This window comes from Paralichthys olivaceus, chromosome 22 (assembly GCF_024713975.1).
Source record: "Paralichthys olivaceus isolate ysfri-2021 chromosome 22, ASM2471397v2, whole genome shotgun sequence".
Classification (NCBI taxonomy): Eukaryota; Metazoa; Chordata; class Actinopteri; order Pleuronectiformes; family Paralichthyidae; genus Paralichthys; species Paralichthys olivaceus.
In genome coordinates, this window is record NC_091114.1 from 14,293,305 (window position 1) to 14,307,582 (window position 14,278).

General features: G+C 43.0%; 1 protein-coding gene across 1 annotated transcript; it reads right to left on the reverse strand.

Annotated features, from left to right (window-relative positions):
* Positions 1-1,997: 1,997 nt before the first annotated feature.
* otud4 (OTU deubiquitinase 4) lies at positions 1,998-14,074 on the reverse strand. Its single transcript, XM_069518959.1, has 21 exons — positions 13,646-14,074; positions 12,702-12,785; positions 11,923-11,973; positions 11,749-11,795; positions 10,987-11,059; positions 10,561-10,642; positions 10,107-10,269; positions 9,431-9,485; positions 9,221-9,323; positions 8,803-8,867; positions 8,491-8,588; positions 8,092-8,186; positions 7,849-8,011; positions 7,461-7,596; positions 7,156-7,224; positions 6,169-6,832; positions 5,282-6,082; positions 4,808-4,848; positions 3,779-4,442; positions 3,487-3,563; positions 1,998-3,078 (listed from the first exon to the last, which is right to left on the reverse strand). The coding sequence occupies exons 1-21, from the start codon at positions 13,781-13,783 to the stop codon at positions 2,623-2,625; spliced, it is 4,125 nt and encodes a 1,374-aa protein (XP_069375060.1). The 5' UTR covers positions 13,784-14,074; the 3' UTR covers positions 1,998-2,622.
* Positions 14,075-14,278: the final 204 nt, after the last annotated feature.

The window sequence follows — 14,278 nt, forward strand, 5'->3', positions numbered from 1 at the left end:
ACTGATAAAAAGTCATAGGTTAGCATGTCGTCCAAAATATGATAAAAAAGTCACAGGTTAGTATGTCGTCCAAAATATCATAAAAAAGTCAAAGGTTAGCATGTCGTCTGAAAATGTATAAAAAAAAGTCATAGGTTAGTATATCGTCCGAAAACTGATAAAAAGTCATAGGATAATATGTCGTCCAAAATATGATAAAAAAGTCACAGGTTAGTATGTCGTCCAAAATATCATAAAAAAGTCAAAGGTTAGCATGTCGTCCGAAAACTGATTAAAAAGTCATAGGATAATATGTCGTCCAAAATATGATAAAAAAGTCATAGGTTAGCATGTCGTTTAAAATATGATAAAAAAAAGTCATAGGTTAGCATGTCGTCCGAAAACTGATTAAAAAGTCATAGGATAATATGTCGTCCGAAAACTGATAAAAAAGTCATAGGTTAGCATGTCGTCTGAAATATGATAAAAAAGTCATAGGTTAGTATGTCGTCTGAAATATGATAAAAAAGTCATAGGTTAGTATGTCGTCTAGAATATTATTAAAAAAAAGTCATAGGTTAGCATGTCGTCCGAAAACTGATAAAAAGTCATAGGTTAGCATGTCGTCCGAAAACTGATAAAAAAGTCATAGGTTAGTATGTCGTCTGAAATATGATAAAAAAGTCATAGGTTAGCATGTTGTCTAAAATATGATAAAAAAGTCATAGGTTAGTATGTCGTCTGAAATATGATAAAAAAGTCATAGGTTAGCATGTCGTCTGAAAACTGATAAAAAAGTCATAGGATAATATGTCGTCTAAAATATGATAAAAAAAGTCATACGTTAGCATGTCGTCTAAAATATGATAAAAAAGTCATAGGTTAGCATGTCGTCCGAAAACTGATAAAAAAGTCATAGGTTAGCATGTCGTCTAAAATATGATAAAAAAGTCATAGGTTAGCATGTCGTCTGAAAACTGATAAAAAGTCATAGGTTAGCATGTCGTCCAAAATATGATAAAAAAGTCATAGGTTAGCATGTCGTCTGAAAACGGATAAAAAAGTCAAAGGTTAGCATGTCGTCTGAAAACGGATAAAAAAGTCAAAGGTTAGCATGTCGTCTGAAAACGGATAAAAAAGTCAAAGGTTAGCATGTCGTCCGAAAACTGGTAAAAAGGTAAAGGTTAGCATGTCGTCATGTTAAAGTTATACTTAATATCTAGTAAGTTATCAAAAATTGGCAAAAAAGTATAAGAGCATAGTAAGGCATAAAAAAGTAACATGTTATACAATTTTCCTAACAATTTAGACAATGTCTTCACGTTTCCTTTTTAAACCAAAGATTTATTAATTCAGTCACACAGAAAACAAACAGCCTTTGTTCTGTACAACAGTGTTTCTCAATCTCAGAAGAAAAATAATTAAGATTAAAAGTGACAAATGTAAGGCACTGAATCTCTACAGTAAGAGTCAATCACAAGACAAAGAAAGACAGAAAGGTAAAGAAAGAAATACTAAAACTATAAAGAGAGAGGGGACATGGCACCATCAGCAACAGAAACTAATAAAAAAAAAAAAAAAATCTAAAGTCCACACAGTTCGGCTGCTGTCGCGTCATAGCAGCGATACACTTTTTCTTTAGGCTGTCATCAAGTCCATAATTTGTTGGTTTAATCCATTTTAAACTGTTTATATTTTAGTCCACGCTACTCACTGAACTTGATCAATGCTTGACACATGTACATCCTCATATTATATATATGTCCGCTCCATTGTGTCTTTATTCTAGTTATATATTTTTGTAAATACAAATTTTACAATGTTTTTTGTCACTTTTTATCAACAGTGAAAAACTGTAGTCTTGAACTTTGAATGCTTTGTGGACATGCTGCATTCACCTATACTTAAAGGAATTGTTTAACTATTTTGAAAAAATTTATACCGTGTGCTTAGAGTCAGACAATGGCTAGCTTAGCGTAGCATCAACATTAACAAACATCAAGAAACAGGAAGCCATATTCGATCAGATGTTTAATATGTGCAATGGCAGACTCATAAAAATTACATTTTGTGGTTTTAACGTGGGTTTTGTGCAGGTTTCCATTTTTTCTTCCTTGCTAATGTTAAACCACGCTAGCCGTTTGTTTAATCTACACAAAATGCAATAATGACAGTACCCTGGGCTGTTTTCCTTCTATGCTTAACTGCGCTATCAACCACCTCGTCCATCTCGGCAGAATCGCATACATTTTACATTAATCAAACTCAAAATTCCGAGTGGGAGATTATACGACTGTCCGACTGTTTTTCAGACAAAAGGCAACGGGACCAAATTACTGACAGATTACATATGCAAAAAAAAAAGAAATCATTGCAGCCCAAAACAAAAACACTGATATTCCTTATGTAAACTTGCTCTTGCTAACATTCTATACTAATCAGCTAGCTAATAATGAGCTTGATAGTGTTTCTTTGAACATCTGGCTGGAAGATTTTGATACAGAACACGATGAGTATCGACCCAATCCATCAATCAGACCTTAAGGCGGTTACAAGAAAAAAGTGCGATCAGAACGAGTAGTAGGTAAATAAGGCAAAAAAAACCCTCCACTGTCCTCTCCTTTCATTGGCTGAGAACTTGCCTCACCATCCTCGCCCCCGGTAGGAGGGGCTAAACTGTCCGTGGTTAAAGCCCTCTCCTCCCTGCCTCCTCCTGTGTCCTCCCCTACCTCCATCATAGCCTCCGCCTCTCCCTCGCCCTCTGTAGATCCTCTTTGACCCTCTGGGATTCAAGGTTGCCGGTTTGAATACCTCCCTCTCTTCCCAGTCATCCTCTGTGCTGCAGCCCACGGACAGAGCATCCGTCATAGGCATGGTCTGCAGATGTCCCGCCTTTCCGGGCTCCTGTACTCCCAGTTTGACGTACATTTTGTTGGGGTTAAATTGTTTTGGGTGGACCTGATAGACATGGGGGGCGCTGTTGTCACCAGGGACGGTTGTCTTGGAGATGATGCCATAAGGTAATGGAGAACCAGGGGTGCTGCTGGGCTTCATGGTCGTCATGGAGACAGGGTCATCAGAGTTTGAGACCAGAGCGAGCTGTGAGAAAGAGAGGAGTGTTCAACTTGGTTTAAAAATATAACTGTGTCAGTACTCCCACTACTAAATATCATACAACAATATCCACCTAATAATTCCACCAACATCTGTCTGTACGTGAACTCCTCTCACAAACCGTACATCGTTATTGGCCCAAAATGTTTTGTGCAATTTGGATTCAATATGAAACCGTGTTGTTACTACAATGTTAATATACTTATATTAAATATTACTATTGTTATAGTTGCTACTACAAACCTTCTATTACTACTAGTACTCCCTCCACCCCATTATATATTGAAAAAATCCAAGCTCTCCCCATAGAGAGAAGGATTAGTTTTCATCATAAGTTGAGTAAAGACACTAAGAAGATTGTGTGTGTGTGTGTGTGTGTGTGTGTGTCAGTACTATGGGTCTGTTGTTGAGAGGCGGGTCGACCAGCAGAACCGTCCTCTTCAAACTCTCTCCCTGCTCCTTCTTCAGCGCTGATGAAAAAGAAAAACATCACATTGAAATCTGCACTGAGGTATTCAGCACTTCATCTCCCCCTGGTGGCAAAAACTGCTTCACATGTGTGGAACTCAATTCCCACAATTCATCTGTGCCCTTTGTTAATACACAACTGAAAAACATTTCATTTGAAATCTGAAAGTAAAACATTTTTTTATGAGATTTTATATAATAAAAAACGTCTGCGTACCAAAATTGTTCACACCAGAAACCAACATTGTTCTGTTGTTAGCATTAGCCATATTAGCAGCAGCAGCAGCACCATCCAGAGGACCATGCCCATGCCCAGAGAGTGCATCTCCGTTGGTTGGCTGAAGCTGCTCCATCGGCCCCTGAGTCACCTGGAGCTTGTCAGAGTTGGATGAGGACTGGTACCCCAGCGAGGAGGGGGGGTATGGAGGCATGGTTGGGGGGTACAGCAGGTGACCTGTGCCTTTACCTGGATGGTACCCCTGAGAAGAAGGAGGAAGCTGGTATGGCGGAGCTGACGAGGGATACCCAGCTGGGTAACTGGAGTTTGTGGGTGGGGGCATCTGGTGCTGTTGCCATGGCAGCGAGGTGCAGGGCATCCTGTGGGGTGGGGGCTGGGTGACGGGGTAACCGGCCTGGTTGAAGGAGGGTTCACTGGGACGGGGGGGCTCAGTAACTGGGGCTTGGTGGCTGTACAGAGGCAGCGCTGGCATTGAAGTCGGAGGGTTGGGAGGGTACGCCTCCTGGTGCCTGATGGGGGCGTTGGGGGGAGGGAAATGAGGGGTTGGGGAGGGGGAGCGGGAGGGGAGCTTTGGTTGCAGGGTGTGGGCCTGTTGGAGGGGGAGGAGGTAAATGTAGGGGGGGAACATGGGCATGGAGTACGCCTGGAGAGAAGAGAGGAGCAGCATGGATTAGTTTCAGTTTCTGATTTTGGTGCCAAATTTTTTTTGATGTAATTTAAAGCAACACTATGTAACTTTCACTGAGCAACAGCGCCCTCTGCAGCCAATAAGAGAAAACCACAGCAGAAATGTCATTTAGAAACCGTTTTTAACAGATCGTCTCATCATCACAGCTCATTTCTCCGGTCCAATGTAACATGAAATGTGGTGATACATAAAACCATCATCGGCCACAGACTCTCACTCCGTCCTCGTCGAAAAACGAAGACTTATTTATAAGTTTGAAGCAGCTTGATTGAAGGAATGAGCTCTACTGAGTCTTAAAAACTTCTGGTTAGTTGTCGTACCTTGATGCCCATGTTGAAGAAAAACCTCAAGATGTTGACGTCTGCAGAGGAAGATAAACAATTAATCAGTGACGATGGTGCAGCAGATAAATCACTTTATATTGTCCAGTATTAACCAACAGTCTGAAACAATATCAACATAAACACAACAATGATGGTTGCCAATTTGTTTTCTCTTAATACCAAACCCTGGATCAGGCACAATCCTGATTCTGTAGATTGACTCTGGACACAATGTCGGCATATTGGGTTGTTCTGGTTGAGTCTGGCTCTGCACCCCCCCCAATAAACTTTATTAACAGCCTTCACTGATATATTTCTGTTTTTCCTAAATAAACAAAAATCTGCAACTAATCACTAATTATAAAGAAAGAACAATTCTCCAGTGCTTGCTTCTCATCTTGCACATTTTTACTTTTAAAATCCAATAATCAGATGAATTACATATTTTGACAATCCTTTTTCCCCGCTCACCTTGGGGCAGGTCATTCCCTGACTTGCTGGTGGAGTAGGGTGGAGTCAGGGCCATGTCGCCCTTCTCTCCCAGGGGGAAACCAGGGTACAGGGGGTCCTGGTAGAGCTGGGACAAGTTCTGTAGAGGAACAGCTCCTGGGATGGACTGGGGGTGAGGTGCAGAGGGTAAGTGAGGGTGATGGGCGGTGTGAGGATGGTGCGCCGGATGGGAGGGAGGACGAGCCGGGGCCTCAGGCTGAGGTGGGGGCTGTGGGGTTTCTGTAAGATTCTGGGTTTGGAGTGAGGGATGGGTCGGTGAGGCCGAGATACAGAGGGAGGGATGTGGGAGTTGGGAGGGGTGAGGAGGTTGAACTGGGTGGCTGTGGGGGTGAGCATGGGGGAGTGACGGTTGGAGCTGAACAGAGGTAGACACTGGGATGGAGGCTTGGGGGGCGTGGGGGTAGGAAGCTCCTGGATGTGGGTTAGATGACTGAATATTGACCATGTCGGACTGGGAGGAGGAGTGGTGGGGGACAGACGTCTGGGTCTGAGGGAGGACAGACGTCTGGGTCTGAGGGAGGACAGACGTCTGGGTCTGAGGGAGGACAGACACCTGGTTTTGTGGCACTTCAGTGAGGGGCTGAGGTTGGTGCTGGAGGGAAATCAAAGACTGGACCTCGATCTGCATCTGGCTCTGGATCGGAGAAGCCTGACTTTGAGTCTGAATCTTTGGCTGCGTTTGAACATCTCCCTGGGTCAATGAGGCTTGGGTCAGGGACGTCTGAGATTTCACCACAGAGCCTCCAGAATTTGGTAAAGGATCTGAAACGAGGGAAGAGATGTGAAACTTATAAGACCAAGAGTGATATTACCTGCGTGAATGTCGAGGTCTTACTGAGATTTCTTACTTGCTGTTTGTGTCGGAGCCTCTCGGACCTGAGCAGCATGATGGATAAGAGAGGAGGAGGAAGAGGGGGGTGGACTGGGGGAGTGGGGGAGAGAGGAGACGGGTGGGGAGGAGCGTTGGAGCGAGGACGGAGGGAGAAAGCCCTGAGGAGGAGAGGAAGCGATGTGTGCAATGAAGGTGGGAGGTGGTATGGAGGAGGGAGGAGGAGGGGAGGCAGTCGATTTAGGAGGCACTGAGGAAGAGGAGGAGGAGACGGCTGCCGAAGCAGTGGGGAGGACAGGGGTGAGGAAGGAGAAGACAGTGGCAGAGCACGGGAAAGACTGAGACACAGAGGGTTTAGCTCTCGGGGCGGCAGCAGGAGGAACAGAACTTGTTGCCGGTCCAGCAGCTGAAGTGTGAGAGTGTGCGTTTGTTTTAGCCGTCGGTGCAGCAGAGGTGGGTGTCAGGGCAGGGGCGGAGCCTGATGGTGCAGCAGTTGTGTTTGTGGAGCTGCAGGTTGAAGAGGGAGGAGCAGCAGGTTTTGCAGCAGGTAGGTTGGGGTTGGTGAACCTGGTATTGGTAGAAGGTGCAGTGGTGACTGTGGCGCTTATAGGTGGTGGGGTGGTGGATGTGGGTCTTTCACCAGCAGAGGGCGAAGCTGCTCTGATTTCTTCTACTGGACTCTTCTGTGAAAGAAAAGCAGTGGACACAATAGACTGAATAAATATGGACGACGTGACGAAGAAGTGACGCCAAAAGAATCTGTATTGTACGTATGCATCTCAGGTCCGAGTCCAACACGACTGATCAGCATTCACGATATCAGGACCATGAAACTGAGGCTACGTCAACTCTCTGACTCGTAGATACAGACTCAGCTGACGACGCTGATCCGCTACACATACGAATATGTTTCAGTTTTAAAACAAACTGCTGCTGGACTTCTAAAATAAAAACTGCAGAGTTGTGTTTTAGTCCACTAACAGGAACGTTTTTAAAACTCACTCACCGTCTTGTTTCTCTGGGATCGTCTCTTCTCCGTTCCCTTCTTCCTCCCTCCATCGCCCTGCGACCCGGTCTGAGGGAAATAAAAATGTGATCAATATTAACATTCAACTTTTCTTTTTCTTTTTCTTTCAACCGAGTAAAATCGTTTTTCATCTCCGAGCTGTAAACTTGTGATCAGATCACCGATGTTAACACCAGTTGTAAATATATGATTGTTTTCACTCAGGTCCTCATATAAAGATTATCTAACGTCGTCATCTCATCCTGATGATGTAATAAACACGCCAGTCTGTGTTTTAAACTCACCCCGAGGGCGGGGAAGCTGTGTTCGTCTCGGAGCTGGATCTCAACCAGCGCCACGTTCCTCTCCTCCTCCTCTTTGGCCAAACGCTCCTTCTCTGTCAGACCGAACGGCGCCGACTCCGACAAGCTCGAAGACTTTCTGCAGAAACACACACTAGAACTGTGACATTCGTCTTTCAGACAAGATTAATTTATCTTTAACGTCTATTTACTTTGGTTTGATGCACTTCTGCTCATATTTTTGTCTTTTTGCAGGTTCACACTTTTAATATTAAGTGTTTGAGAACAAAAATGATTCTGATCTCTGTTGGCTCTGCTGTGACGTCTTGAATCAGCCACCTGATATTATCTTAAATTGATTATATCAGCTTCAGTGTGTACACGTCCTGACCTGCTGGGTTTGGCCCCTCCCTGCTCATCTACGGTGGCCTGCGGGGGCCACGAGTGCTGCTTCTGCACACGCCCACTGGAGCCTGGCGCTGATGCCTGGGAAACAGAGGAGGGCGGCGGGACGGGCTTTCCCCGACCTCTGCCTTTACCCCTCTCCTCCCAATCTGACAGACGGAGAAACACATTTAAGTGCGCGAGTTAAAAACTTTCGTGAATGTGTGAGAGTTTGTGTTTTTCCCATCACCTCCGTTTCCGTTGCTGAGCCTCTTGTCTTTGTTGACGACTGTGCACCAGCTGTTCTCATCAGCGGGCGGACGCAGACTCCACACGGGAACATGTCTACGCACACATACACACACATGCAGAGTGATCAAACACGCACAAAACCACAGCTGATGCTTTGACACTTCCTCTATGAACGTCACAGTAAGTGTGAGTGTGAAAGCAGAGCCAAGCTTTTATTTTGAAAGCAGAGCTGGTGGACTGGGTAGCGAAGTCAGTAGGTTTAGAAGAACTAAATTTGGTGACAGTGGATGCTAGCAGCTAATAATCACGGTCAGAGCAGCAGGAGCTGAATTTTCCGTCATATTTATACGACTCAACAAATCCACGCTGCTGCTGATCATTAGAAAGTGACACCAACCTCTTGCCCAGTTCTTCTATGTGAACTATCACCAGGTTGTCGTTGGGAACTTCTTTGACGATTGCGTTGTAGTTGCGTCCGGTGCCCTCAAGACGAACCTGTGCACGTAATGTGAAAATACACAAAAATAAACAGATTTGATTAAATAACAATGAACCATGAAAGGACAAAAAACTTTATTGCAAGTTTTTAATAGTTAAGACTAAATTTGCATCCCGCCTGCATCACTGCAACATTTCAGACCATGAATATCCAAAACTAAATTCTAGACTTCGGAAGCAGCAGCGGGGACCCTGCACTGAACACACTCACCTGGCAGCGGTCTCCCACAGTGTATTGCATCCCTGCAGCAATGCAGTAATCCATCTTCTGTTGAGCTGAAAGAAAAAGTTAACATGATATTGAATCTATTATCAACAGTTTGTCTCTAACGAAGGTAAAAATAGTGTTTGATAAATTCGGCCTCAATAAGTCAGTTTGTTTCAGCGAAGCTAACATACGAAGCTTTAAAGGGAAAAATATGCATTCATCTTTTTTTGTTTAACGACTTTTCAATAACAATTTTGAAAACCGTGACCCATCCTGACGTCGTAGAGCACCGACGTCGGTTTTAGTGACAGCAGACGCACGTAAACTCATCAGGTCAGTTTCCTGACGTCTTTGTTCAGACGGTTTTAAAAGAACTAAACGAGAACACTTTACACATCCGTTCTGTAAAAATGAGTGTCACCTCTCTTGCTCTTGTGCCAGACGTCAAACTCCACGTTTCTCAGCAGAGTCGGATTCAGTGAACGTCTCACCCTCTCGGGGAGCTGCCGACCTCGCCCACGACCCTGACAGACACACACAGTTACTCTGTGTTTTCAGGCAGGTCAGCAGGTATGGACAGAATTTTATGGTATTCAGTGTGTGTGTGTGTGTGTGTGTGTGTGTGTGTTACCCTGTAGCTCTGGTTGTTGTGTCTTGTAGAACTAGCACTCGTTTCATTTTCCACCCTGTAACACACACACACACACACACACAATGAGATTTCACTCACATGAAAACTCAACGACATGTTAGCAGGTCTCACTCTGATGACATGTATATAACAAAAAATGCACGTTTAATTACATAAATACAAATCTAAGGAAACGCGAACATGTAAATAAAACTTCACATGATCATATAAATATTAACTGAGGATATAAACGACTTAACAATTATAATAATTCAAACTGCGGTTTCTAAGCTTGGTTAGGTAGTAACCATTTATACTAATATATAGATCTAGATATATGTTTTCAAACCCGTACAACATAGAAATTAATTTGAGGTTTGGTATTTGACAGTTTAAACATAAACATGAGTAACTATGAATAAAATAACACACATGCGACCACATGTCCACAAGAAAATAAACAATTTGTTAAACAATATAAATCTTCTCTGCATTGTTTATTCAACTGATAAATCAGATATAATTTTAGTGTGGAAACTCGTAGCACTGACAAAAATTCAGTCACGAAAATCAAGACACGAACACACTGTGGAGCAACATCTTTTATTTCAGAGTCAGATCATTTTAATATCAAATGACAGAAAAAAGATTTTCAGTGAGTTGATAAGTTTCCTACCAGAGCGGCTCGTCTGTGTCCAGGTCGGACCCGTCGCTGCTGGCGCAGGTGGGCATGCTGTCGTCACTCAGGAGGTCGGTGGGTCGGCCGATCCGCTGACACAGACCCAGAGAGCTGCGGTCGACCTTGAACACGCCGTCGTACAGCATCTCGTACAGGATGGCTGCAGGAGACAGACAGGTGGAGGCTGAAACTACTTTATTTAAATGTAAGTCATTGACCGGGACCGGAAGTGCCTGAAACCTGTATTCTCTCTGATGACCAGCAGAGGGCGGGTCCATCTTTATTGACGGCACACATTGTTTATGTTGTGATATGTTAATGTTAAAAACATTCAATTCAAATATCAACAATATCCATTCTCTCCATTCAGTTAACAGAGTGAGGCTGAGACCGTACTATATTATAATAATATTACGGTGCAGGTGTAACCATGGCGACCAGGTGAACTCACACTGACACTGAGCTGCGTTCTTGATGCGGCTGATGGGATAAACACTGTCGTAGTGATTCCCGTTCAGAAAACACAACAGCACCTGAGAGAGAGGAAAGAAAAACAAGGCGGGAAATCATTCTAAACAATAAAAACAATAATAAAGTCTTAGCAAATGCTTTGAATTCCTCGCTGGTAGTCAAGAAACAAAATAATGACCATTAACCCTAGAAGCTAATTCGTGATGACATGACAGCCGACGGCTCTGAGATTGAGTTGCGACTGACAAGGAAGCGAGTAAAACACAATCCCAGCAGTGCTAACACAACTCTCTGATTTTGAGTGGAGTGGACACAAGGCGTTACTATACCAACAGCAGTATCATCATAACTGTATCACACTCTCGTCTTAGCTTTGGCTCCATTATTCTGATGTTCTCAGTCTCACCTTGTCTTTGAAGTTGTTGTCAGTGATGTGGACGGGAGGTTTACCAGGCTCCTGGTAGATCAGGAAGTCCCTCCTACACAGAGACACAGGAGGGGAGCGTTAGTGGAAGACCGACTATCTCAGACGTCCGACCACAGAGCAACGACAACTTTATTGAATAATGAAACATTTTCTGAACACAATTATTTAACAGCAAAGTTTAATTAAACCCCTTTAAACTCCGTAGTAAATGTTCATTGGTATTTTTACTTCCTGTGATGTAACTTCCTGTCAAGTGTCATATTTCTAAAATCTGTACAACCTGAACTAAAAGAGTCTGTAAGTGAATAATCTACAATAATTAAAGTACTGACAGTGAGTTGTAAATGTAAAAAATACAAAAATCTGACAACACATTCATCTAGAATATTTCTAAACATAGAAACATGAACTAAATATTTCTAAGTTACTTGAAAGTTTTTTAACTTTGAGATGCAAACATGTTGACGTGACAAAATAAACTGAATGTTCTGAATATTATCGTTTCTTCATTATGATTTCAACATGATCATGAAAACAACAATCTCCCACAGCCGGTTAAAGGAAATCCCTGACGCTGTCACCCATTACCATCTTTTGTGACATGATCACCAACATACAAAGACAGAGGACTCAAGTTTCTGCTGTAAAAAGAATGTTATAAATATTATTTTAGATCAGTTTGAACACGCTCAGTCAACAGCCAGTTTGTTCACAGGTTCTTATTTCAGACATGTCACTCACTTGTAGATGGTGGCCAGAGCATTGATCTCCACCTCTCCCACCCATTGCTGAAAAACAGAAATCATTTTCACTGTTTCATCCAAACATCAGTAAATATGAATAATAATAAGACACCGAGCAACAAACTCAGAGGTGAAAGATTAAACTGTGCAATTAGTCGATTGCTGGTTTTACCTGAGGGTCCTGAAGTTCACACAGGTACTGCTCAAAGTCTCCTTCAATGAACTGTAACACAAGAGACACTAGTGACGACACAGTGACGACAAACAAACATCTGGATTCAGCTCCAACAGCGTGAGGAGTTACTGCTTTATTTTGTCGCGAGAGTAAACTAACGTTCAGATGAGGCCAACATAACAAGCAACCCTCTAAACATTTTTTAAGATGAACATTTTTCACTAGTTAATTTCGATGGAGTTTGTAGAAAATGTAGAAAACGTGAAGATACAACTCTTTTGGAGTCAGAGTGAAAGAAAGACGATGTATCAGTCATTCAGAGGAAATACATTTTATTGTTCAGTCAAATCTACCACACCTTTTGAAGCAGTTATAAAGAAAAGACCAGAATGCAATGCAGCCACATGACAAGTTGAGCTTTAAATGTCACAAACACGCCCCATGTTTACAAAGTGATTCCACCCTTACTTTCTACTGAGATCCGACTGCAGGGCATTCTGGGAAAAGCTTGATGATCAAATCTTATGAATCACTGACACATTTATTTCTTATATACAAACATTCTAGCTAATATATTGATATTTAAAATGTTTTACTGCCTAACATCAGAATCACCTCTAAGTATTTATTCACAGGAAAACAACGCCAGCTCCTTTGCACTGATGACGCTCCGCACACACACACACAGTGACAGGATGTCGTCTGGTTTAATCGTAACAAAGCTGCGTTTACGTGTTATTTAAAAAAATATGATGTGGTGTCCACAGCGTACGTACCGCCTCGTAGCTCTCTCTGTTCTGCTTCAGGAACTCCACACATTTGGTACGAACTTTAGCATGAAGGCTTTGACAGTGCAGAACCTGGAAGAGGTCAAAGGTCAAGAATAATTACACAGGGGAGGGAAAAAAAGCACAATTATAGCTGATACTACACTGACTGAAGACATTTAAACTCAGCGGACAGTTAATCACAGTTAATCTGGGATAATGAGAGGAAAACAGATCGTAAAAAAACCAAAACATGGACGATGTGACTGGCTAAAGAAGAAAGTGAAGCCAGATCATCTGGATTGTCATAAACTGCACCCGTGACAGGAAGTGGAGACATGTCGTCCAACTTCATTTACAGTGTATGATGACAGAACAAGTTATACTACCAGTACATGAAACTACTTCCTCCGAGATAACAAATCAGAAATAAGTCACACTAATGAATAACTTAACTTAACACGATGTCGACGCAAGGAAATGTGAAAATATACATGAAACAGAATATTTGCAGTGGAACTGGTGAACATGAGTCACTGACTTCAGACACAAGTGGTACAATGTTATTTACTTATCATATAATTGCATTTGAGTACATCAGTGTGAAGATATACATAATAAACTGACGACGAGAACCACATATAGAAATACGGAGTTTACATGACGCAGTACTATAACTTTTAGTCAGTACTGCCAGCTCTGCAATGAGAACTCCATTAGGATAAGTTGTAATTTCAGTTTCTTTTGAGCGTAAAGTTTAACACGTTGTAAGCATTGCTCTTGAAACCGTGTAGAAAATATGAAAACGTGTCCTGACTTTCATTCGGCTCACATCAGACACATGGTGGCCTGCTCGGACACAACCAACTGACCCGAGAGCAGCTCGTCACCTGTGCTGGGTTAGCTAATCACAACTTGATGCTAGCGCCGTGGTTTCGCTCGTGTCACTTTACCTGCTCGGCGACGGCTCGGAACAAACACGACCCGTCCTTGGCTATTTTCTTCCGGTGAAACCCGATCGACCTCAGGTAGTCGTCCATCGCCTTCTCCGCTCCCCGCTCCTCGCTCGCCGTGTGTCCGCTGCCGGCCATGCTAGCGGGCACTAGCTGCTGAAGCTAGCTGTCGGCGGTGACTGCTAACGCTCCAAACTTTTCCACTCCGCCGGCTCAGAGTTCACTTATGGCCGCTGAAGTGCGTCGAGGAGCCGCATCTACGACACGGGAAGCATCAGAAACAGTGACGGCGGCGAAAGGTTTCGTTTTCGAGGAAGCTGCTCATCCCGCTGCCGTTTCACCTAAAGTGAAAGTAAGAAGTTTAGCTCGTGGTTAGCATGTAGGCTAACAGCGACACGCCCCTTCCCTCTTCTTCTACGGTTTCAAGTTAGACGCAACGGGTCGCTACACTTCCGGTTCCACCTACCAAAGTAAAAGCCGGTTTAAATTACTTTAATTAAAATGGACACAAACACGTGATTTTTTAGATGTTTTACTAAATAACAATGATTTCTAGAAGTTATAAAGTTGATCCTGTTAAAAAAAAGCTTCAATAGACAGGTTTGAGTATTTTTCCGCGTGTGTGTGTAGAGC

What these genes read in the sequence shown, in the direction of transcription:
- otud4 (XM_069518959.1), bottom strand. Translation starts at nt 13,783, where the DNA reads ATGGCCGGCAGCGGACACACGGCGAGCGAGGAGCGGGGAGCGGAGAAG. An exon ending in ACAACAACCAGAGCTACAGG is followed by an intron (nt 9,324 to 9,430) that starts GTAACACACACA and finishes TGTGTCTGTCAG; the next exon opens with GGTCGTGGGCGAGGTCGGCA. An exon ending in AGGGAATGACCTGCCCCAAG is followed by an intron (nt 4,849 to 5,281) that starts GTGAGCGGGGAA and finishes CTTCCTCTGCAG; the next exon opens with ACGTCAACATCTTGAGGTTT.